Source organism: Rattus norvegicus, chromosome 10 (genome assembly GCF_021556685.1).
Source record: "Rattus norvegicus strain SHRSP/BbbUtx chromosome 10, alternate assembly SHRSP_T2T, whole genome shotgun sequence".
NCBI lineage: Eukaryota > Metazoa > Chordata > Mammalia > Rodentia > Muridae > Rattus > Rattus norvegicus.
This window is the reverse complement of record NC_141543.1, coordinates 41,830,910-41,856,183: the sequence shown is the minus strand read 5'-3', so window position 1 is coordinate 41,856,183 and position 25,274 is coordinate 41,830,910. Positions and strand designations below refer to the sequence as shown.

Sequence of the window (25,274 nt, the reverse complement as noted above, 5' to 3'; positions counted from 1 at the left end):
GCAGGGAGCTTCTTCCCACCCATCAGGCTGAGTGCATGCTGGGAAGCTGCCACTGGGCTCCGCCCTACCTCCGAGAAGCCTCAAGGCAGGGCTTCTCAGCCTTTCTGAGTGGTGACATTTTTCACCTTGAGACATTTTTTTTTAAATATTTATTTATTTATTATATACAAGTACACCGTAGCTGTCTTCAGATACACCAGAAGAGGGCATCAGATCTCTTTACAGATGGTTGTGAGCCACCATGTGGTTGCTGGGAATTGAACTCATAACCTCTGGAAGAGCAGTCGGGTGCTCTTAACCGCTGAGCCATCTCTCCAGCCCATCCTTGAGACATTTTTTACAAGATCCCAGGCACACAGATATATACAGTAGATATACAAAACAGACAACCACTGATTTTAAGACAGTTCTTTGATATACACACGTATAGCCATTATTTGTTTAGTTAATTTTGTTTTGTTTTTCAAGATAGGGTTTCTCTGTGTAGCCCTGGCTATCCTGGAACTTGTTCTGTAGACCAGGCTGGTCTTTGACTCAGAGATCCCCTACCCCTGCATCCAGGTCGGCAGGCACCCATCCTGGCTGATCCTCCAGGCTTTGCCACCAACCACAGCCCTGGGCTCTCAGGCCTGTGTGACCATGCCCAAATTTTTCCATGGGTTCTGGGAACTTAAATGGAGGTCCTCATGTTTCTGCAGCAAGTACTCTTACCTGATGAGTCATTTCCCCAGTTCTATCTTTGACATTAAAAGGGGAGGAAGGGTGGCTGGAGAGATAGCTCAGTGGTTAAGAACACTGTCTTCCAGAGGTCCCAAGTTCAAATTCCAACAACCACGTGGTGGCTCACAAGCATCTGTAATGAGATCTGAGGCCCTCTTCTGGTGTGTCTGAGGACAGCTACAGTGTGCTCATATATTATAAATAAACAAATCTTTTAAAAAAGATTTTGCTAGATTTGGTGGCACTCGACTTTAATCCCAGCGTTTGGAGGCAGAGGCAGGAGAGACACATCTCTGAGTCCAAGGATTCCCTGGCTTACAGCAGTACAACTTGGACAACACACACACACACACACACACACACACACACACACACACACACACCCTGATTTGAAAAACAACCAAGGGGGGTTGGGGATTTAGCTCAGTGGTAGAGCGCTTGCCTAGGAAGCACAAGGCCCTGGGTTTGGTCCCCAGCTCTGAAAAAAAGAAGAACCAAAAAAAAAAAAAAAAAAAAAAAAAAAAGAAAAACAACCAAATATTTTTAAAAGGTCATTTTTATTATTGGGGCTATACCCTTGTGAGTTCAGGTGTTCCTGGGGGCCTTGGAGTTACAAGCAGTTGTGAGCCACCCGAAGCAAGGGCTGGATTTGAACTTGGGTCCTTGGCAAGAATTGTTTGTGCTCAAAGGAATAAGGTCACAGTGTGAGAGAACAGGAAACCCGATGGCCATCAGCCTCTGCACGTGTGCATGAGAGCCACATCCATAAGCACCACATAGACTCTCTCACGTGCACACAAAACGCTGAAGTCTGGAAGGCCATGGCCCACTGTCAGGCCATTTCCATTCTAGGTCTTGTGTCTGCCAGGCATAGAGTAACTGGCATGTGGTAGAAGTTGATGGGACAGGATGAAGTGCACCTTTGAGAAAGGGCCTGCTGCCCAGATGCAAGGAGGCAGTTGCTAGTGTCCAGCTGTTAGTACCTGCAGGGTTCATCTTGAATTTCAGCCTCAAGCCACACTTCTCCAGTAGCTAGTGGCTGCAGAAGGGGACCCTCTGCAGGTGACAGAGCTGGAGTCCTGTATTAGGCAGTAGTCAGGTCTGCATTTATTTTTTCTGGAGCTGAGGACCGATCCCAGGGCCTTGCACTTACAAGGGAAGTGTTCTACCACTGAGCTAAATCCCCAACCCTAGGTTTGCCAGTTCAAGCAGGTGAGCTGGCCCAGGGACACTGGTTCCTATGGGTCCCTTCTTTTGGTTCTTTTTTTTTTTTTTTTTCGGAGCTGGGGACCGAACCCAGGGCCTTGCGCTTCCTAGGTAAGCGCTCTACCACTGAGCTAAATCCCCAGCCCCTATGGGTCCCTTCTTTATCCCCATCAGCCTGATAAGAAGTACCAGGGGATGGTGACTGCAGAGTTAGTTAAGCAGCGCCTCTTGGGCCTGCCTTCTCTGACCTTTCTGTACCATACAGTCCTGCCAAGGGCAGCACAAAGGCCATGCCTTGAAAACTTCCTAAGGACTAGTGTGGTGAACTTCAGGCAGAGCTAGCAAGGTAAAGAGGCTGCTTTTCTCCCAAGTCTGGAGAGAGAAAGGGCTGGGCGGAAATAAGGCTGTGCCAGGCAGGCGAGGGTGTGTGCGGTTGTCTGGCTCTCCTGGGTGGGGCTGGGTGAAATGTTTGGGGATAGGCAGTGGCTGTCACATGGTCTAGCTGCCGGTTTGGGAAGGAAGCTGGGGGACTGGGCGGTGTGCCAGACACATCTGATCATTTACTGGGTTAGGGAAGCAGAACAGAATCGGGCTCCAGAGAAACTTCTGCCTTCCTACCAGATGTACAGGAGAGAGAGAGAAGGTGATGCCTGGAAGACTTTCAAAGGCTGTGGTACTTGGTGGAGAGTGGAGCCCAAGACCATGGAGGGCAGTGCTCAGGGCTGGGCCATCAGCCTGAGCACAGAGAGGCAAAGGGAGCAAGAAGTGTATGGCGGAGACCTCAGACACTGCAACCCAGCAGTCAAGCCTGGTGTTCCCCTCTCCTGCGGGAGCTGACGGAGGGTTCCACATTTTTTTTTTTTTGCCCTGGATTTCATTTGAGGGGAGAAACAGGTGTTCTTCCTGCTTCCGTCACCCATGGCCAAGGGTGTCACAGCAAAGCAGAGAGAACGCCTGCCCATCGGCAGCCCTCAGCTTTGCTTTCTCATGCCTGTGGAAAGTCACACAGGAAAACAAACGCAGGGCGCCAGTGTAGCGCGTCAGTGTGGCGCAGCAGCAGAAAGCTTTCATGTCAGATTCAATCCCCTTGCTCAGGAGACAGAGGCGGGCGGATATCTGCGAATTAAAGGCCTGCTGGGGCTACATAACAAGTTCCAGACCAGCCAGGGCTATGGCGAGACCCTGCTTCAAGAAAATAAAAGAAGAAAAAATTAAGAGCAAGCAAATATACTTAGTATACGTAAAGCCCTGGCCTCACTTTCCCGTAAGCCCCAAATAAAAGCACGATTAGTACAACTTAAAATGTCTTCCCTACGATGTTTATAGGTGAAACACTATCATCTGTTCGGAAACAACCCAGGAAGGCTGAGGGTGAAGCTGGGAGTACACTTTGGTATGGGGTCTAACAGATATGAGGCTCTGGCTTGAATTCTTAGGAAAGGGGGCTAAATAACCACAAGTACCCACCTGTACCCACAGCTACTTGGGGTGCTGAGGTAGGATGGCTTGGGCCTAGGATTGCTAGTTGAAGGTCATCACCGACAAAGAAAAAAAACGTGTTTTATGTTTTTTAAGGTAGGGTCTCGCGTAGCCCGGGCTGGCCTAAATTCACTTGTAGTCAGGAATGACACATAAGAACCCAACGTCGTGGGGTTGGGGATTTAGCTCAGTGGTAGAGCGCTTGCCTAGCAAACGCAAGGCCCTGGGTTCGGTCCCCAGCTCTGAAAAAAAAGAAAAAGGAAAAAAAAAAAAAAAAAGAACCCAAGTTCGGGCTGGAGAGATGGTTCAGCGGTCAAGAGCACTGACTGCTCTTCCAGAGGTCCTGAGTTCAATTCCCAGCAACCACATGGTGGCTCACAACCATCTGTAATGGGATCCGATGCCCTCTTCTGGTGTGTGTGAAGTTATCGACAGTGTACCCACATACATGAAATAAATAAATAAATCTTTAAAAAAAAAAAAGAAGGAAAAGAAAGAATCCAAGGTCACTTTATTGAGGTGATATTTTCCCCTTCCTTTTAAAAACACTGAGGTAAACACACCTCAAATACCAAGTGCCACCTTAAGTGTGCTCAGTAGGATTGAGTGCGCCAACACTGCCTTATAGGTCAGACCCCCACCCCGGGTATTAAAACCTTGAGAGCCTGGAGACCAGGCTTCCGCAGCACTGGAGCCAAGCTCTGTGGCCATTTAGCCCGGCGACTCCTCCTGAACTGGCTGGTCCAGTTCTCCTGTGGCCTAGCTGGGCAGCCTGGACTTCCAGGGGCGGGTCTCACCGAGTCCTGCATGGCTCCTGCAGGTCTGAGCTGCCTGCCCTATAGCAGGCACCTGAGCATGTCCGGGCAGGTCTCAGCTTCCACCCACAGCTGCCTGGGGCTGCCCAGGTCACCAGGTCACCAAGGGAGGAAGGACTGCAGGGGAGGAGCCAAGTGAACGCTCCTCCAGCTCTGTGGACTGGGAGGACAATCCAAGATTACTTTCAGGCCAAGATGAGAGGACTGGACCCAGGGAAAGGGCAGCCATGGGCAAGATGGAGAATCAAGCACTATCCGTCAGCCTGCTCTTCCCAAAGATTGAGGTCCTTAGTGGCCTCCAACACAGCCCAGATCTTGTCTATCAGGCTCAAGGTTGACTCAGCTCCAAAGGGACAAGAGAGAGGAGGAAGGAGGGTGAGGAGTGAAGGGTGGGGGCTGCAGGGCTGTCAAGTCCCTGGACATCACACCGGTTCCTGCACCTGAGCAAACTTAAGCCAGTGATTATCCTGTTCTACAAAGCCAAGAGTCCGGGGCTCAGAAAGGTCACCAGGCAGTTACAAAACCAGGGTCCACAGCCAGAACCACCTCTCTTCCTTCTCCTCTTCCTGGTTAAAAAACATCCAGAAGTTCCTTTTGGGGCAGATAGTGCGTTAGAGAGGAGCATGGCCAACTTTCAAGTCACAGAGGAGTCTGCAGTGAGGACAAACGATCTCTCTGCCCTTCTAAAAGTTCTTGGTTGGTCAACTAATTAAGATACCGTTAGATTGGGGGCTGGGGATTTAGCTCAGTGGTAGAGCGCTTACCTAGGAAGCACAAGGCCCTGGGTTCGGTCCCCAGCTCCGAAAAAAAGAACCAAAAAAAAAAAGATACCGTTAGATTAAAATGGGGAGAAGAGGGGCTGGAGAGGCGCTCGGCGATTAAGCACCTGCGGCTCCTCATACAGAGAATCTGAGTTTGGTTCCCAGCACCCGCATTGGGCAGCCCAGAGCTGCCAGTAACTCCAGCTCCAGAGGACATTTTGGCTTACTTGGGTACTGCACAGACATGAGGACATACACACAACCAGGCACACATACAGACACCACATTTCTTTTTTAAATTTTCTGTCTTTTTTTTTTATTGGTGATTTTATTTATTTACATTTCAAATGTTATCCCCTTTCCTATTTTCCCCTCCACAAACTCCCTATTCCCTCCCCCACAGCGTTTCTTTTCCACAGGAGGAAACTGGAGGTGTAGCTTAGTAGAGTGCTTGCCAAGGCTCTGGATTCAATCTCTAGTACCAAGGCTGGGCATGGTGGCAAAGCTCTTTAGTCCCTGCACTCAAGAGGTAGTGGCGGAAGGATCAGAAGTTCAAGGTCTTCTGTTAGCCACAAAGGATGTTTACATGCATTCTCTGATGCACAAGACCTCCAGCTCAAAAAAGAAGAAACACTGCCAGGTGTGGTTGTGCAAACCTTTAGTCTCGACACTAGGGAGGCAGAGGTAGATGAATCTCTATGAGTTCGAGGCCAACCTTGTCTACATAGTGATGTCCAGGACAGCCAGGGCTATGTGGAGGCACTCTACCTCAAAACAAACAAATGCACAAACGGGAAAACCTGTGTTTCATTACAAAACAATTGGTGCTCTAGAACAGAATATGGGCTCTGGGCTCCCGGGATGGAAGGATGGACAGGCCACACATTTTGGGACGGTGAATGGAGGAGCTCTATAGTGATTAAATGTTGTCTTGGGGGTGCTGGAGAAATGGCTCAGTGCTTGTTCTTCCAGAGGTCCTGAGTTCAATTCCCAGCAACCACATGGTGGCTCACAACCATCTGTAATGAGATCTGATGCCCTGGTGTGTCTGAAGAGAGTGACAGTGTACTCTCACATACATAAAATAAATTTAAAAAAAAATGTTGTCTTGGTTATACAGAAGCTAGACGTGGTGGTGCACACCGGATCGGTAATCTCAGCACTACAGGAACAGAGGCAGGATTATGACTTCCAGGTCAATCTGGGCTAGATAGAAAGACCCTGTGTCAAAAACTAAAAATAGGGCTGTCCAGATGGTTCACTGGATAAAGGCTCTCCTGCTTGCTGTTCCCCAGGCCTCTGTTCAAAGGAGCCAGCACAGTCAGCTGTAATATGTCGGGATGGCATTTCCCAAACTCCTTCAAGACCTCGGAAGATTCTGTACTGGGCACCTATGTGCTCAGGGCAGGTTATTTTCTGGAAGTGACAAGACAGGACAAGTGACCCAGTGATGAGGGTGTGTGTGGTGAAAGAGCCAAGGAAGAGGCCAAGAGTGGCGACGTTGTGATCATTTTTATGTTGAGGGTGGGAAGATGGACTTTGAAGATGGTGGGTCACCCCCAAAACCAGCCAGTTACGAGGAAGAGACTGAAACAGCCCCTAGGATGCGGGCAGCAGCTGTGCCTAAGCCTGGTGGCAGGGCCAGTCTTGGGCTGAGACTGCGACACAGGCTTCGGAGAGCTGGAGACAAAATGTGTGGGCTAGAAGGCTCCTCTCGGGCAGATTGGAGAGGAGCCTAGGAAGGCTGTTGCAACTGTCAAGAAGAGAGGAGACGAGAGCAGGGGTGGCAGCCATAGATGGGATGAGTTCCTACTCAGCATGGGTAGCCCTAGGACCCTTACTTCTTGGGCACTTGCAGGCAGCAGATAACTGAAGGAAGTTAAATTGTCCCAGGCTAGCCGATTCGGGAAATAGGTACACCCAGGGAATCTGGTTTTACTTCAGCCCTGGCCTGGTGCCCCAAGTGCCTCACTCCTTGGCATCTGAACAACATGGCCGGCATGCCAGATCCATAGGTTTGTCAGATGTGGGGACAAGATACTCACATATGTGTAAGCGCATGCATGATGAACTCAATACATGGACAGTTCATGGGTACATCCCCTCCCTGTCCACATGCATCTAGTCTCTTTCATGCTGTGAGACAAGCCTGCGGTGGGAGGAAAGCGGCTTCCTGATGGCCTCTGATCCCCTACCCCGTCCAGCCCACCTTCTCTCTACCTCAGAAAGGCAGATCCTTTCAGGCCCTCTAGCTCTGAGGTGTACTTAGGGATGATCATGTGCCCCCTCTGGATATTCCAGCCTTTTTCGTCAGAGAAAGCTGAGCCCAGGACACCCAAGAGTCTCATGCCTTGAAAACGCAGAGGAAGGCATAAGGAGGCTAGGGGTAGGGGACTATGTCTCACCCTACTTCTCTACAGAGTCGCCTGGTCCCATTTGCCTTGCCATCAAGGTAACAAGAGTTAACAGTCCCAAGGTTCAAAAGCCAGGCAGTATCTGTCAAGCCAGATCCTCCCCAGGGTTTTAGCAGTCTGTGGAGTCTCTAGCCTGTGCAAAGGATGGGACAGGTAGCCTGCTTCCTGACCTTCCCTCGATTCCCTGAATGACATCTCTCTTCAAAGGTCAGAAACAGGTTCTCTCCCTCCACTCCAGTCCCTCGGCTCCACATACCAGCCAGGATCCTTACCTGAAGGGCCAGTTCTGTGTGTTCTGTTCAGCAGGAGCCTCTGACCTAGTCCTTCCTGCTGGGAAGCCCGAGACACATCTACCATCCCTCTCTTCTGATAGCCTGGAATGGGGAAAGAACACTAGAGGGGGAGGGAGGAAGGAGGAAACCAGAACTTGGACAAGTTACTGAGGTTTGCAAATATAGAAGGGGTCCAGGGAGGGGAGAGAGGCTGCCTTGGCTATCATTGAAACCGAGTCATTTAAAGATGGGGCAGCTGAAATGATTCAATGGGCAAAGTCTTGGCTGTGCAAGCCTGAGGACCTGAGCTTGATCCTCCAGCCCATGTAGAGGTAGAGAGAGAGAAACAGACTTCACAAACTGTTCTCTGTCTGCCACCTGCATGCAAATGCATACACATCAACATACAACAAATACACACACAAGAATACCAACAACAATCATTACAAGTGTTTACAGAGCAAGGGAATTTGTAATCCCAGTATTTAGAGTATGGAAAGCAGGAAGATCAGGAGTTCAAAGCCATCCTCTGCTTCCGACTGAGCTCAAGGACAGCCTGCCCTGCAAAAGACCCTCCGTGTCTCAAACAAATAAAAAAAGAGTTTAGGGGGCTGGAGAGATGGCTCAATGGTTAGGAACACCGACTACTCTTCTAGCACCCACCTGGCAGCTCACAACTGTTTGTAACTCCAAGATCTGACACCTTCACCCAGACATATGTGCAGGCAAAAGACCAATGTACACAGAACAGAAGGATTTAGAATGCAAGCTTTGACTTCTTTCTCCTCAAGAATGTTCTCACCAAAACCAATCTATTCCTTATGACCATTTTGTGAACATTTCTGATCCTTGCTGCTGACAGACCTCCTTTGCCTGGGTGCCTATAACCCATCCTCCCTGCCTCAGTCAGCAAGCAGGGCTTGCCTCTACAGCACACAGTCCAACCTTGTGTACAAGTTCCCCCTTAGTCAGACAGATAAACTCCTGATTGCCCTATTTTCTTTCTTTTTTAAATTTGTATGAGTACAGTTTAGCTGTCAGACACACCAGAGGAGAGCATTGGATCTCATTACAGATGGCTGTGAGCCACCATGTGGGTGCTGGGAATTGAACTCAGGGACCTCTGGAAGAGCAGTCAGTGCTCTTAACTGCTTAGCCATCTCTCCAGCCCGATCTTCCTATTTTCTAAATTCTAAATATTAGGATTACAAATGTCCTAACTCTGCAAATACTTGCTAATCATTATTATTATTGTTATTCTTGTATATGTACTACAGAGAGAGGCTCTGCGGGATGATCCAGGAGGCACTTCTGGGCCAACACCTGTATGCCACCTTTGGCGAACTCTCAAGGCCCTGGCCTCCCTAGAGAGCTCCTCTACATCTGAACATGTCCAGATTTCTCCAACTCTGGGCTTCAGCACCATGAATATACCTTCCTGAGGAAACATTTAGAATTCTGTGCTTCTGCCAGGCTACTTACCCAGAGAGGGATTTCCTCAGGTCCCCAAGACTGTAAGTGTGCTCTTGCTGTCAATATTCATCTGTCTCAGGCAGCCCCTCTCCCCATATACCTGCAGCCCCTCCATCATTGAGCAGCTGTGAATACGTTTCCTTAAAGAGAAAGATCCATTGTTTAAAATTGTCTACAGTTGGGCTGGAGAGATGGCTCAGCGATTAAGAGCACTGACTGCTCTTCCAGAGATCCCGAGTTCAATTCCCAGCAACCACATGGTGGCTCACAACCATCTGTATTGAGATCTGATGCCCTCTTCTGGTGTATCTCAAAACAGCTACAGTGTACTCATATAAATAAAATAAATTAAAAAAAAATTATCTACGGTAGAAATAGAAAACAGAGGCGGCAAATCGGTCCCTGTTGAGCCACAACGATGTTTTGTTGTTTAAATAAAGTTGTTTTGCCTGATATAAAATCATCCATTTTAACTTAGGGTACTGGAAATTGAACCCAGGGTCTCAGGCAGCCTCTGAGAGCATGCTCTACCATTGAGGCGCACCCCAGGCCTTTATAAGACATTGTAAAAGGAAAGTGTTGTAGCCACCACCTGACACCAGAATGAAACCCCATAACTTGTGGTCTTTTGTGGGTTTCTTTGACTTAGCATCACTTCTTAGAGGTTTATCTGAGTTGTAGCATGAAACAGCATTTATTCCTTTTCTGTGGTAAATAATATTCCACCGTATGAGTAGACCACACTGTTTATCCTTTCTGGAGGTTTGATCTGTGCCTCTCCTTTGACTGTTAACGCACAGTATTGCTATGAACATTTGAGTGCAAGCACTTGTTGGCATACCTGACTTCAGTTTCTTTAGTCGTATACCCAGGAATGGAATTGCTATCCTGAATCTGTTGAACTTACTGTTTTAAAATCGTAAACAAACAAATTTATATGTATGTGCTCGCGTGAGCATATGTGCACCAAGTGCATGTAGTACCCCTAGAGGCCAAGGGGATACCCTGGAACTGGAGCTGCAAAGGGTTGTGAGCCACCGTGCGGTTGCTGGGAACCAAGCCCAGGTCCTCTGCTAGAGCAGCAAGTACTCTTAATCACTGAGCCATCTCGCCATTCACAACCCTTACCACCCCACCCCACCCCACCCCACCCTACCCCGCCTCACCTCACCCCCATGTATGTTTAACTTAGGGAAGAAAAGGTGTTCTAACTTCTTGATCTTGAACACGTTTGGGTGTCCAGCCTTCTGTTGTTTCTGTCCCCGCTACTGCCTTACCCAACCCACATGACTCATGTACACTATCAGTCTGGCCCCTAAAGGCATCTGAACCTGGCGCCCCTAGAAGGCTGCGGAGGCAAACCAACCACCCTCCAAAATAAAAGTCCAGCGGCTAACTAATGTAGGCGCGGACTACACCTCTTTGGCTCCTCAGAGCGCTTCTTGGGTTTATTCTCAAACGAGGAAAGTGGCGCTTACCTGAGAAAGAGGCGGCGGAGACCTGACCGACCCATCCCAGCAAGCCAGTTTGGAAGCTGGTTCTAGAAGGAAACCGGGCGAGGCGGGCGAGGCCCGGAGCTGGAGGAGGAGGAGCAGCCGGGCGGCGCGCGCTCTAGAGCCTCGTCCCGGCCGGGGTCTGCGGAGCTTCTGCACGCGAGCGAGCGCGCACCGGGGTGGCCACTGCACCGTGCTCAGCTAGCAGCGGGGACCCGGCCCCGCAGCACCCGGGAGCCCGGGAGGGGCTCAGGTCGCTCGGGGGCGGTGCCGGTTCCCGCCCCCCACATCCGGGGGCCGGGCTGGGCGCTGGGGCTCGCGCCGCGCGAGTGAGTCAGGCCGGGTTTTCCCTCCGTCTCTGGGGCCAGCCGACGAGTGTCGCCTAGTGCGTCCTTCGCCCGCCGATCCGGCTCCCGCGCGTGCCCGAAGAGCCTGGGACGAGAAAGGTTCGAGACCGAACTGGGGACTGCAGTGCGCCCTGGGGTCCACGGCGCCAGCATGGTAAGTGGGCAGGGCGGGTCGCGGAGGTCGTTCTCGGATACCCGGCGGGGAGTGGCAGGATGCTGTGCGCGCCTCGGTGTCCTCTGTTCCCGCTCACGAGGCTGACCAGTAAATGCGTTTTCCGTGGAGCATCGCCCGGATCCCCGCGCCGCAGCTAGGAGGGTCAGGCGCCCTTGGCGCAGGAGTCTGATCTCGGCCTCCGCCCCCTGCACTAGCTCTAAGCAGGCCTCACAGACGGCGGGCGGGAGACCTGCACCCCACCCCGCCCCCTGGGTAGCTCGAAGGGCCTTCGGTAGTTCTGGGATCCCTTGCTTCCTCCACAGCCTTCCTGGGGCGCAGTTCCACCGGGATGGCCAACCTGTCTTCTCTACCGCCTTCCCGGGGACACTGCTCACCTGCCCTCGCCCTCGGGGTACCCTCTACCTGCCTCAGTCCCCTGCCCTGTCTGGTCTTCAACTGGGGACCTGAGAATAAGGGGATGTTCCGAAGTCTGGGACTCAATCCCTATCCTGACTTTAGCCTTTGACAAAAGTAAGGACCAGGACTCTTAACTGTATTAAGATGGGGGCTTAGGACATACCCACCCCAAAGGTACAAGTTGGGCATGGTTGTCCTTGGGCGGGAGCAGAGGCGGGAGGCCCTTCTGGACCTGGAGATCAGCCTCCTCCCAGGCTTTGACAAGCAGGGCTTCTCCGCCGACTGGCTGCGTGTGGGTGTGTATGTGCAAGACTGTGAATGAAAGCGACTAGCCAGCTCCCGACACCGCCTCTAGCAGTTTCCTGAGCTCAGAGTCCCTAAACCAGCGCCACTTCCACTATTTCTTCTTACCTCTTTCCCCAGGGCGGGCAGGAGAGATCCCTGGGAGGGGGCGGTTAAGTTCCATCCCGCCCAGCATAGCTGTAGATGCCCTTGGGAGGAACAAGCATGGGGGCTGGGCAGGCTACACGGACAGCAGAGTATGCTGATGGAAGGTGACCCCTAACTGGGACAGCTGTGTGTAATATAGGGTTTTACTGTGGGAATCCAGATTGGGATCTTCTTTCAGTGTGGAATTCCTTCTTTCAAGCCTCAGTTTCCCTATGTGTAGATAGGGTCCTTTATGCCGTTCTCCACCAACTAGTGTGGAGACAATTATGTGACATTATGAGATAGAAGAGCTCAGATACACTGAAGCACTGTAGCACTGTACATAAAGCAAATTGTGGATAATTCTGACGAGGGGGCAGGGTACACCAGCCGCCCCCATCGCCTCTCAGGCTGTCCCCATTTTAGGAGTTGGGACATTCCAGTGTCATTCCTCTGTGGCAGCTGCAGACACACCCCTCAGAAGGGCTGATCCCCCCCAGCAGGTGGTGTGACCCTCCCTTGAGGCACTCTGGTGGGACTGATGGCTGTTTGGGTTGAACTGTAACTCCTGCCTCCCGGAGGATGAGGTGCCCCAACCGGAGGGAAATGCAGTGAAAGCCGCCTGGGGGAGCCAGGACACTTCCTCCCATACTGCTGAACATGACCTTGGTCACATTTTACCTCCTGGGCTCCTGTTTCCTCGGGTGCAGCAAAAACAAATAACCCATTTCACCTCCTGGGTGTGTTTTGAAGAGGTATCCAGGGTCTGGTGCTGGGGTGCCCTGCTGTGTATAACCATGTACTTCTATTTGAGGCTTTCTGAACTGCTGGCTAATCTTGGGGGCAGAGGGAGACAGGAATGAAGGGGTCCTGCCATGGCCCGCTGGGTAATGGTGTACATATCCAGCTCCTCACAGAGCCCTGGGCATTAAGATAGGCACCCTAACTGTGGCAGCACGGCCCCAGCATTTGATGGAAAACCCCCACTTTCTGCTCTGCTCTGGTCTCCTAGGGGTTGCGAGGCTCTTGCTAGCTCTCTCCTCCACCCCTCCACCAAATTCACAGGCGAAAGAGCCTGCACCGCTGCCCCGGCTTGGGCTTGCAATCCCCAAGGCTCCTAAGCAACGGGAAGGAAGGAATGTGTGTGTTGGGGGAGGGGCAGAGGTAGGTTGGGTTCTTTAGGAAGAGGGTTTGTCTGCAGACCGAGACCTGGGGTGGCCTCAGCTCGGCGGGTGGAGCAGACATTGCTACCAATTGCTACGTGAGACCTGATCTAGGTGGGTGGATAGTGGGTGACCTTGTATGAGCCGCATTGTCCGCTGTTGGACATGACTGGCCTCACTCTGATCTCTGAACATACCTCTGTCCACAGGACCCATGCTCCCACGCTGTTTTCTGTATGAGGCCTTTTGCAGGCTTTTGGCTCATGGCTACACTGTTTCATCCCTGAGACCTGAGAACCTTTAGTGGGTACCACAGAGTGTGGGTGGTTTCTCAGGAGACTGCAAGTGAGTGTCCACACAGAGGGCAGCGAGGGTCAGTGTGTTTGGGGTGCTATGGGTATATCTGGCACTGTCTCAGGGGGCACCCGAGACTTAGTTCACAGAGCTGTTTCTCCTCCATTGCCTCTTTGTCAGTTATCCTGACAGAGGTAACTGGGGAGGGAGACAGGAAGATGCCTGGAGACTAGATCTCTTTCCTTGAGTAGCAACGGAATATTTCACAGGAAATGATGTCTAGCTGGGTGGTCTTGTCAGGGTGAGGCGATGTTGAATGGGGAGACAAGGCGACCCAGTTCTAATTCTTTTGACTGTGGGTGACATCGGGGTCCTGCTATTTGGCAGCCCTGGTTTTGGGATTCCATGAATTCTCACCCTGACCAGTTCCGTGACCTTAGGCAGGTCATTCCACCTTTTTGAGTCTCCAAGGGCTTACTTTTTAAAAAGGGATACTGAGCCAGGTGGTGGCGTGCACCTTTAATGCCAGCACTCTGTCTCAAAAAATAAATAAATAAATAAATAAAAACAAAAACAAAAACAAAAAAACCCAAGATAAATAGATGAATAAATAAACAATTTATAGAGGAGGGATACTGAAGCCATAGTCTCCTTGAGACTCCTGCAGAGTGCCACGTTCCTGGGAGAGCCCCAGCTCCAGTAGTCCCATAACCTGGCTGAATCTGTTGATTCTACATAGCTTATGATATCCCTAGAAGAGTCTGACTGCTCGCATGGGGCTGGGCTGGGTGTCCAAACTCTGACTTGCACCCCACCTCGAGTGGTGGTTACTGGGGAGCGGGCCACTACAGTTATTTACTGCCTGGGGTAGAGTTGGCCGTAGAGTGGGGGTGGGGACCAAGCTGCCCTCCCTCTCCCAGAAAGCAACTCTTTGTCTTTCACCAACACAAAACCTGGAAACGGTTGAGGATGGAGTCTCCTAACCACCATTGTTTGGGGTGGGAGTGGGTGTCCTGGAAGCATATCGGGTGGGTGGTGGTGGGTACTCCCAGAGGCAACCTGACTGCCAGACATCTGCCTGGCATTGGGAGCAGCTGTGTGTGGGAGGGTAAGAAGCAGAGAAGGTGCCATTCACTGCCGGTTGTTTGTACCTACCGTATGCTGGGCAGTGGGCATGGCACACACACACACCAGTCTCCTGGGAGTTGGGCCCCAGAACCTGTGGGAGACCATTCAGAAGCCTGGTCCCTTGGTATAGAGCGGGAGTGTATGGTTAAGCTAAGCCTTGGGTGTGGCTTCAGGCCAGACCCGGCCGGACTACATGCCTGGTCACATCATCTTACCCCATCCTCTCGGCATCCCTACATGATAAATGTTTTCGTCTTTGCTTTTCTGTTCCTGAAGTAGGCAAGGCTCACACGGGTTAGGCATGGCTAAGGTCACAAGCTGCTAGCTTCCAGCCCGGGTTCTGTGAACCTGACCGGGTTCTGTGAACCTGACCGGTAGTACCTAACAACGGAGCACGGTGGCATTACGAAGCTAGCTGCCTCTTCTTCCTCTGCCTCCCATCACTGCCTAGATCTGGACACCTGTTCCGGAAACAGAAGCCATTGTTCCTCCCTTAGGCCCTTCCTGTGTGTATCACCATCCTTCCTCCCCTTGAGCCCTTCCTGTTTGTATCCCTCCCGCTGTATCCCCGCCAGTCCCCAACCTCACCCACTCCAGATGTTTCCTTGGGGGACCTCTGACCCTCTGAGGGAAGAGGGGTTTCCCACCTAAGGAAGACAGAAGGACAGAACTCCTCCCCTACTCCATGAATTTGGTTGAGAGGCTGTCAGAAATAAGCAAGCCCATGGGTTAGACAAAACCTGAGTGACCGTCTCCCCTTTGCTGGCTCATTTCTAGGAAGAGGGCCCTTGTCCTACTCCTTGGGGGCCTAGCCTCTGCGTTCCACTTCAGACCCCTATCTGGGAGCTGTTCCTTTCAGTGTTCCCGTAGGAGCCCCACTCCCTTTGCTTGAAGTCTGACACAGTAGTCAATGTACCCTTTCTCTTGCCATCCTGTGAATCCCATTCTGTTCACACGTAGCTGCTTCTGATGGGTCTGGGCAGAGCGGGGAGCTAACAGATGGCAAGTGTCTGGTTTTAGTGCATCTGGGAACTCGGGTACTGAGTGCCCATCTGCCGCTAATGGAGCCTTCTGATTCCCAGAATCACCTGCCTGTGCCCCGTTGAACCTTCATGGCCACAGCCTCAGGCCCTGCTGGCATTGCCATGGGCAGCGTAGGCAGCCTGTTGGAACGGCAGGACTTTTCCCCTGAAGAACTTCGGGCTGCACTAGCTGGGTCCCGGGGCTCCCGGCAGCCTGATGGGCTCCTCCGGAAAGGCTTGGGCCAACGAGAGTTCTTCAGCTACCTGCATCTCCCCAAGAAGGATGGCAAGACCGCCAAGCGAGCCCCTCGGAACGAGCCGGACTACACCACCCTCTACTACCGGGAGCATCCTCGGGCTGGTGACTTCAGCAAGACTTCCCTACCTGAGCGCGGTCGCTTCGACAAGGTGCATCTGTGCTCTAGGGGATTGGGCCCGACTCAGAGACTGTGTGGTGGTCAGCTGGGAGACCATAGGATAGGGCAGACTGAGGTGTGAGAAGTCTGAAGCTTGATCACTGCCTCCCTATGATGTGTACCCTGTATTCTCAGAGGGGATTCCCTAGGGCCTTCAGGGACCTCGGGTAGGCAGAGAAAAGTGGCCAACTCAACCTCGCTCACACCTAACTTCTCTTTCTGACAGTGCCGGATCCGTCCTTCTGTGTTCAAGCCTCCTGTGAGCACTGGGAAAGGCTTCCTGTCCATGCAGAGCCTCGCAGCCCACAAGGGCCAGAAGCTGTGGAGAAGCAATGGCAGCCTGCACACTCTGGCCTGTCACCCCCCCCTGAGCCCTGGGCCTCGGGCCAGTCAGGCCCGTGCACAGTTGCTTCATGCCCTCAGCCTTGATGAAGGCGGCCCTGAGCCCAGCTTATCGGACTCTTCCAGCGGGGGTAGTTTTGGCCGTAGTCCAGGGACTGGCCCCAGCCCCTTCAGCTCCTCCCTGGGCCACATTAATCACCTTGGAGGCTCCCTGGATCGTGCTTCAAGGAGCCCTAAGGAGTCTGGACCTCTGGCAGTACTGAGCTGCCTGCCCGAGCCACCTCCCCCCTATGAGTTCTCCTGTCCCACTACTGAGGAGGTCGCTGTGTTGCCTGATACCTGTGAGGAACTCAAGAGGGACCTCGGTGACCAGGATGTATCTAACCCCTTTACTCAGGTGAGGGAGCCCCTGCCCCAGAGTGGTTCGTCCCTTGCATTGGTCTATGGACCAGTTTAATCTCTGACATCTGGCTTAAATTGGTGTAGGGACAAACCATGAGCAAGGTCTAAGCATAGTATGATGTTGGGGGCCAGTCGTGTGGTAGTGGCAGCTGGGGATGAGACCGGAGTTTATGGCCCTGATGGGGTTCTTTCTCCCATTGTGCTTAAAGACAGGGATTCCATGTCCCTTTGGTCCTGCCTGGGAATTGTGTAAAAAGGAGGGAGACGGTTTCTGTGAGTCCCGGGTGTTAGGAACACTGTCTGTCAAGAGTCTCTTTGGGTATGAAGCATGTGTGGTCAGGACTCTGGGTTCCGCAGCCTGGGTGCATAGGGCATTGATGCAGGCTATGGGCACAAATGAACATTGTTATTGGGCAGGCCAAGTATGGAAGTCTGAGCGAGGCTGTGCCCACTGTTAACCAGTCCCTCTTCCCCTCTGCAGGTGCTCGAGGAACGCCAGCGGTTGTGGTTGTCTGAGCTGAAGCGCCTGTACGTGGACCGGCTTCACGAGGTGGCCCAGAAAGCTGAGCGCAGCGAGCGCAACCTCCAGCTGCAGCTGTTTATGGCTCAACAGGAGCAGCGGCGCCTGCGCAAGGAGCTGCGGGCTCAGCAGGGCCTGGCCCCAGAGCCTCGGACCTCCGGGCCCCCCATGGAGGCTGACCCCAATGCCCGGCCAGAGGAAGAAGCCCGATGGGAGGTAGGACACCATCCGAGGCATCCTCTCCTGTCTCATTGTCCTGGGCCCATACTCTGTTCCATCGAGCAGCCGCAGCCGGCCCCAGTATCATACAGTGTTCGACCTTTGCTCACGGTTTGTCCCTCCCTCCAGGTGTGCCAGAAGACTGCCGAGATTAGTCTGTTGAAACAGCAGCTTCGGGAAGCCCAGGCGGAGCTGGCACAGAAGCTGGCAGAGATCTTCAGTCTGAAGACACAACTTCGGGGCAGCCGGGCACAAGCCCAAGCTCAGGACGCTGAGCTAGCCCGGCTGCGGGAGGCAGTGCGCAGCCTGCAAGAGCAGGCACCTCGGGAGGAAGCCCCAGGCAGCTGTGAGACAGATGACTGCAAGAGCAGGGGGCTGCTCGGGGAGGCAGGAGGCAATGAAGCCAGAGAAGGGGCCGAGCAGCTGAGGGCAGAGCTGCTGCAAGAACGGCTTCGTGGCCAGGAGCAGGCTCTGCGCTTTGAGCAGGAGAGGCAGACTTGGCAGGAGGAAAAAGAGAGGGTGCTGCGCTACCAGCGAGAAATCCAAGGGAGCTACATGGACATGTACCGCCGGAACCAGGCACTTGAACAGGAGCTGCGGGTGCTGCGGGAGCCCCCTACATCTTGGAGTCCCAGGCTGGAGTCCTCCAAGATCTGAGGCTAGCCAAGTGTGCTGACAGCGGGCACACAGTCAGAAGATACCCTGAGATGGCAGGCTCCTCCCTTACACTGGTCTGGGGTGGAATCTGTAGAGGCCAGTTCAGGGATGGGACGCCCACCCAGCGGAGGGCTCCAGCGGGCAATGGGACGGATAGGGTGCCTGCTCCAGAAGCTGTGGCAAAGTCCTGCTAGCAGAGAACCACACCCAGGGAGGGCCTAGCCCTGCTCCCAACAGTGGGTGTGGCCCAATAAAGTAGGTTGGAGCCAGCCAAGCTTCAGCCCCAAGATGCAGAAGAGGAAGAGAGAAAGAAGGGTGGCCGGTGACCGTCCTGAGGTCTCCCTCCATGGAAGGAGCCAGGGGTGGGAAGATTGGCCTCTTCCAGAATAAAAAGCACATTTTCTATGAGGAGGCCTAGTTGATAAGATTGTCCTTGGCCTGAGTCCAGAGGCTCCTGGATGGTCAGTGTCCCAGGCTTTGGGCCTAGGCTGTAGTTCCTTCTATGGTCACGATAGTGGAAAGATAACACCCTGTTGCAGTCTCTGGTCTTGTGAGTTGGAGAATGGAGCAATGCTATTCCTTGCTTCTATTCCCCACAGCCCTTAGCTGCTGTGTGGGCTGCAAGCAGCTTTCTTCAACACCATCGGATGTTTGAGAAGAAACAATACCTGGGAAACAAAAGGGTTGGTCGACAGGCATTTGCAGAACATGAAGTGATTTTCTGGTGGGAATGTCTAGACCCTGGGTGCCCCGGCAGCTGCTGGGTTTGGAGCCAGCTCAACACAGCTTCCTCTGTGACATGTGAAAACTCCCGTGGGCTTTGCCATCTCCAGCTGTTGTGTGCCCCTCCCTCCGTGGCGTGGGGGTCCAGAGGCAGGGGCAGGAACCATGGTCATTTCCAGAAGCAGTAGAGCCCTGTGGGATATTTGTTTATCTTGTGTTAGATCTGGTTCGTGTTCTAGAAAGGTCTGGGGAAGGAGCCCCTCATTCTGTCCCTGGCCTCAAAGCTGACCTTTTAAATATCTGCCTCCAGCTAAAACCGATCCCAGGGCCCGTGAAACCCACAGTTGGGTGCCTTAGTAGTGGCCTGCGTCCTATGGGCTTTGTTCCCCTTGGGTTGGGGAGTAATGCAGCTGATACCTCTTTTGCCCACCACCTACCTTACCTGCCTTTTTTTTTTTTTTTTAAATGGAGTCAGGGTTTTGCTATGTAGACCAGACTGACCTGTAGAGATTCTGCTGCTAGCCTCTTGGAATTATAGACCTGTGTTACACATTAGCTTGCCTTCTTTCCTCTTCCTTGTGATAGACAGGGTCTCCCAGTGTAGCCCTGTATGGCCTTAGACTCAGAATCCTCCTGCCCCTGCCTCCTGAATGCTGGGATTATAGGCCTGTACCTCATTTTGGGCTCTCCTCTAGAGAGAAACCACTTTGTTACAGATGTGTGATAGGAATAGCTATTTAGCCGCTACTTACTGTCTGCCTGGTATGATGTTGGGCACTTGTGGTCTTGGGGACACTGAATTTGTGCTTTTCTGCACTTGGGTGGTGGGTGGGGATGACAGCTATTTTTCTTTTCTTTTTTTTCTTTTTTTTCTTTTTTTACACCCCCCCCCCAAGCTGAGGACCAAACCCAAGGCCTTGTGCTTGCTAGGCAAGCGCTCTACCACTGAGCTAAATCCCCAACCCCCGACAGCTATTTTTCTTATTTTGATTTTTGAGTCTGGGTCTCTATGTAGCTCTTGTCCTGGAACTTAATATGTAGACCATGATGACCTTGAACTCACGGAGATCCACCTGCCCAACTGGACACAGCCATTTAGTTGCCTCCAGTACCTCCCTTGGAAGCATTCAAGGATCTTTCAGAACTGTCGCAGACCTTTTGATCTCGGTCCATACCTGTGAGCCTCTGAGGTCCAGCAAGTAGGTGCTCCGGTTTAGATGACCAGCCTCGGCCTGTGACACCTGATCTGACGGATGGGCCCCACCTCTTTTTAGGGTGGAGGATTGGGTGTGTGAGTTGTCTGGTGTGAGGATGCTGTGTTTATGATCTGTGAGTGGCAGGTGTGTGTAGATGTGCTTGGGGGTGGTAGGTGTGTCCAAGGGGGTGTGTTTGGGGCCTTAACCCTAAAAGCCAGCTCCTGGGTGGAAGCCAGGAGTGCTTCCTGACCTCCTTTCCATTTCTTCCTGACTGTTCCAGCCCTTTGAACTGGTCACACTAGATAGACCCTGCATCCCAGATAGTCCTCTGGGAGTAGCCTAGACACATAGGCCCACACCTGAGCCCAGGTTCCCACCAGAAGTGGGGAATTAGGCAAGCTAATCCCCACAGACCATGGTACCCACTTTTATTGGGTCTCTGCAAACATGTCTCTGGGCTAGTAGTTCCCGAGGAAGTCTCCCTAACAAGCCAGTTGTTAGCCTAAAGTCTGAGTTACTTCCTCAGCAGGGCCAGAAGCCAGTCGGGCCAGGTGCCCACATGCCCACCTTTTGGTATACCCACTCCACAGTGCAGTTCCCCACCCAGCAATTACGACCTGGGTTGGCCAGTAGAGCCAGCGGGGGTGGGTGGGCGGTACCAAAACTTGGCAGTAGTGCCAGAAACCAAGGCCAGGCCCAGATGTAGAGGGGGAGGGCAGCCCAGAACCAGATCTCTTGTTAGCTCATCCTTCCTTGGCAAACCAGTTCCCTGGTCCCCAAGCAGGCTGGGTGGCTCTGGGGCCAGTTGGTCATAAAAGTCACTGTCACAGCTACTGGAGAAGCCCATCCCTGTTGCCTCTGGAAGACCCCTGGCTCAGCCAGTTTATGTAGAAATCTAGTGAGCACCTCACACTGTTCCCCAGCTCTCTGTCTCAGATCCCTCCTGTTCACCCATGTTTCTTTCCTCTTAGCCTGTCACTTGATGCCAGCAGCCTTCCAGGACCTTCCAACTTCAGTGACCTTAGCTGTTGGCTTTCTGGTCCGGCTCCTCTGGGCTGTCCTGACCCAAACCAAAATTTGCAGGAGGAGGAGATTCTAATTTCTAGAGCCTTTGGAGAATGAAAGAAGACTGGGCCTGAGGAGGTCCTGAGTTTGACTGGGAGCTGGGGCTCCCTTAGTGGAGTCCTGTTTTCATGGTACCACACAAAGGTATCCAGCCAGCACTTGGGTGTTGCTTCTCAGAGGAAACTTTGCAGAGCCTCTCCAGTACTGTCTGCCCCAGGTGTTTCTACAGTGCTCTGTTGGCTTGCCTGACTCCATTGGGCTGTAAACATTGCCAACACTGGGTGGTAACCTCCATTTTGCTTCAGACTGCTCTGGCTCCAACCCCAGAAGGTAGGGATGAGAAAGGTAAAGTGTGGAAGCAAGGGTGACCTGGTCGGAGCCCTCCACTGTCCAGGATGGATGGCTTTAAGGTGAGGGCTTGGGGAATGGTTTGGTTCTGAGCCATTCAAGGGCACTGGTTCTAGGTCAGGTCAGTGCCAAGTTCAAGGTTCTAGCACTTAGTCACCGTTGAGACCATGGGTCAAATGCAGTTCACAAGAGAGGAAGACAGGTCTACACTAGTGAATGCTGTTCTAGATTAGCAGGGCCAGGCAAGGCGTGCAGAGGACACAGGTCTGGAGAGATGGCTTAGCAGAAGAACCCTGACTACTCTTCCAGAGGCCCCAGTTCTAGTCCCAGCACTTAGGAAGTGGCTTACAACCACCCTTAACTCCAGTCCTGGGCAAATGATGTCCTCTTCTGGCCTCCACAGGCACAGACATGCGTGAAGGGAAAGCATCCACACACAGAAAACATAATAGTTTTAAAGAGAGGGCAGACAATCCTGAAGACCTTAAATATAGTGCAGCGGGATCCACCGAGGCCTCCATGGTGGAGACAAGTCAGGAGAACAAGAAGGAGCTGCCTGAGACTAGGAGATTCTGATCATGAGGGGGCGTTCCTCCAGGGAGGATGCAGGCCACACCACGAATGCTTCAGGAGCTGCTCTGTCACTGGGTGCTTAGCTCCTAATGGCCCCAGGCATGAACCATTCTCACCTGCCTCACATTTTTAGTTTTTAACAGGATTTATTCCTGTATGTGTCTTTTGCCTGAACCTAAGTCTGCATTATTTATAGCCTTTATAGCCCCCAGTCTACTCTCAAAACCCTTTGTAGGGCTTTTTGGTTCCTTTTTTTTTTTTTTTTTTTTAATGAGGGAGTATTTAATCACAGCTCTTTCGCATATCACATTACACATTGCACAACAAGAAAAACAATAAGAAAATGGTGTTAAAAGGTATGTTTATGTGGAGAGAGTGGAAATCCAGAAATAAATCATGTTTTTGCAAATATCGTACAGAAAAAAGGGAAGGCCTACATAAGGAACACAATTTAACCGGAGCCGTTTGGCTTGATTTCTGAATATGGGGCAAAATAAGCCACGATTTGCACTACCTTGCAAAATAAAATACACATCGAAGCTTTTACTTGTGTGTGTAAAGGTCAACATTGAGTATGTTCTTAAATCGATCTCTACCTTTTTTGAGAGAGGGGCTCTCACTGAATCTGTGGCACACTAATTCAATTATTCTCACTAGCCAAGACCCATGAACCCACTGTGTGTTTCCCCAGTGTTCGCATGACAGGAAGATTATTGTTTTTTGGGTTTTTTCCTTTTTTTTTTTTTTATAGGCGTCAGGAATTGAACTCAGGTCCTCAAGCTTTTGTGACACTTAACCAACTTAAGTATCTGCCTAGCTTCGTCTTATTATTCTTTTTGAATTAAAAACAAAAATCCTGGGGTTGGGGATTTAGCTCAGTGGTAGAGCGCTTGCCTAGCTCTGAAAAAAAGAAAAGAAACAAAACAAAACAAAAATCCTAGGAGACTGGCCCAAAAGAAGGGAAATACTAAAAAAGAAAGAAATAAAAAGAAAAGAAGAGGAAAGGAAAGGAAATACTAAAACTGCTTTTGGTCATTCCACTGTGAAGCAATCTCCTCCAACAAAACCCAAAAGTCCAGTCTGAACGAGGGAAGAGCAACTGAATCAGGGTAATAGGAAAACTCGTGCATAGCAAAAGTGCAGAATAAGTAAGAACGCGAAGCCCATCATGTCGTGACAATGGTTCAAAAGCTTCAATGTGAGCCGCTCCAGGTTCTGGTAGAAGCCGTCTTTGTTCACACCCTGCTTGGCGGTGAGGCATCCTGGGAGAGGAAGTGGGAAAGCCTGGGGCTTTCTGGAAAGCTTGTGAGGTCCTGCCGGCTGGGGTTCGGGTTCTTCAGCTCTGGCTTTTCGCCCTAAGCAGAGCTCATTCAACTCCTCGCCCCCGCGACTTCCGCGTGGGGCTGGGACCACCCAAGCTCTGAGACACCTCCAGGCATCTCCAGGATGCTAGGGTCACGATGCCCCCGCGGGCTAGCTTCCCTCTTTGCACCGCCCTTTTCCCTGCTATGTTTCAGCAGGTTGTGAGCCACAGCTTCCTCTTTTATTAAGCAGAGAATGTTGGTCAGCTCCCAGCATCTCTGTGCTCACTATGTTCCAGTAGCGACGAGGACAAAGTCCTGAGTCCAGTGGAGCTTTTATCCTAAAAGTTGGGGAGGCGGAGATAGGGGCAAGAAAACAGAATCAACACATAAACACATGACTTCAAGCCAGGGCTATAAAGAAAACAAAGCTAGATTGTGCAAGGTGGAGGAGGCGGAAAGAGGAGGACATAAATGGCTGTAGGGAAACCAGCAATTAAAAAAAGAAGCTGCTTGAGTCAAGCGGTGGTGAGACAGAGGCAAGCCGGTTTTTGAGTTCGAGGCCAGCGTGGTCTACAGAGTGAGTTGCAGGATAGCCAAGGCTACACAGCGAATCCTGTCTTGAAAAAACAGAAAAAGAAAGAAGGAAAAGCGGGGTGGGGGGGGTGAGGGATGGGGGATAACACAAGAGTTGTTGGAGGACCCCAGGTGGTGGTGGTGCACACACCTGTAATCCCAGCACATAGGAGATGGAAAGATACCCTCCGTGACATAGGGAGTTCAAAGCCAGTCTGGGGTACTGAAGGTCCTTTCTCAAAAGATCAAAAAGAAAAAAAAATTTTTTTAGTCCTTTCTAGTTCGGGGAATCAGCACCTCCTCTCCTTTTGGACCTTTGTCTCACCCCCACCTCCTCACCCCATCCCCGCCAACTCCCGCGCGCCTTTTCTTTCTTTCTTTCTTCTTTCTTTTCCTGGCCTCAAACTCAGATCTGCCTGCCTTTGCCTCCCCAATGCTGGAATTAAAAGTGTGTGCCATTACAACCGGCTCCTTCACCCCTTTTAGTTAGGGCAGATATGCAATCCCTACTTCATCTTTCCCCTAAAGAGGGGCTATTCACAGAGAGCAGCAGGGCTAGGGACTGTGGAAGCATAGGGTTAGTGAACCCCGTAAAGACAAAATTATGTATGTGTGATGCGATCTTGGGTGTGCTTGCCTGTACAAAGTGTGTGAAAGCCAGAGAAGGATTTTGGGCATCTCGCTCCATCACTCTTCCTGTAAACATCATTTGCTAGTTCCAAAAACATCACACATGAGGAAATACCTAATCACTGGGCTACATACACGTAATGGTCTTTTAAAAATTTTATTCTTCGGGTGCTGGGGGTGGACCAAGGGACCTGAGTGCACTTTACACCGCTAATCTTTCCTTCCCTCCTTCCCTCTCCATCTCCCTCTCTTTCTCTCTCTCATAGCTCAGGCTGGAGACTAACTAACGTTGTATCCCTAAAATTATAGGCAGCTGTCACAATACCCAGCTTTGTTTATTTTCTGAGCCAGAGTGTCACTTTGTGGTCTAGACTGGCCTGGAACTCCCGGCGCTCCTCCTGCCTCAGCTCCCCCTAGCCCAGTCTGTACATTTAAGACCTAGGAATTGTGGTTGGGGGCTTGGGTTATGCAGGTGCACCAGTTAATACTTCCGGTAGAAACTCCCGACAATCTTCCAGTGGTTCTGATGCCCGGGCGGAGGATTGCTCCGAATCGCAGGGATGGGGCGTCCAGGTACTGCGCAGGCGCTGACTGCCGCCTAACTCGGGCGAACGATTCATTCGGCATTCCATGCAAAGCCGCGGGCGAGGCAGACGGTCTCCCCACGCTCCGCGACACGGCGCATGGGCGAGCCCGGACCCACCCGAGGGGCAACCGCC

At 51.8% G+C, this 25,274-nt stretch overlaps 1 protein-coding gene and 2 long non-coding RNA genes across 6 annotated transcripts; 1 reads left to right on the top strand and 2 right to left on the bottom strand.

Annotated features, from left to right (window-relative positions):
• Positions 1–5,834: 5,834 nt before the first annotated feature.
• LOC120095096 (uncharacterized) lies at positions 5,835–10,893 on the bottom strand. Its single transcript, XR_015631579.1, has 3 exons — positions 10,619–10,893; positions 9,150–9,280; positions 5,835–7,769 (listed from the first exon to the last, which is right to left on the bottom strand). It is a non-coding gene; the product is annotated as an uncharacterized LOC120095096 (long non-coding RNA).
• Positions 10,894–10,974: 81 nt separating this feature from the next.
• Positions 10,975–18,554, top strand: N4bp3 (Nedd4 binding protein 3). Its single transcript, NM_001033893.2, is given in 5 exon segments — positions 10,975–11,134; positions 15,648–15,995; positions 16,230–16,742; positions 17,229–17,483; positions 17,616–18,554. Coding segments are annotated over 4 exon segments (1,614 nt in total). The 5' UTR covers positions 10,975–11,134; positions 15,648–15,677; the 3' UTR covers positions 18,144–18,554.
• Positions 18,555–22,728: 4,174 nt separating this feature from the next.
• Positions 22,729–25,271, bottom strand: LOC102553843 (uncharacterized). Of its 4 annotated transcripts, none has more exons than XR_015631575.1 (3): positions 25,034–25,271; positions 24,077–24,161; positions 22,729–23,690 (listed from the first exon to the last, which is right to left on the bottom strand). It is a non-coding gene; the product is annotated as an uncharacterized LOC102553843 (long non-coding RNA). The 4 variants fall into 4 exon arrangements; XR_015631577.1 differs by having other exon boundaries at positions 24,077–24,157; XR_015631578.1 differs by having other exon boundaries at positions 25,044–25,271.
• Between the last annotated feature and the right edge of the window lie 3 nt (positions 25,272–25,274).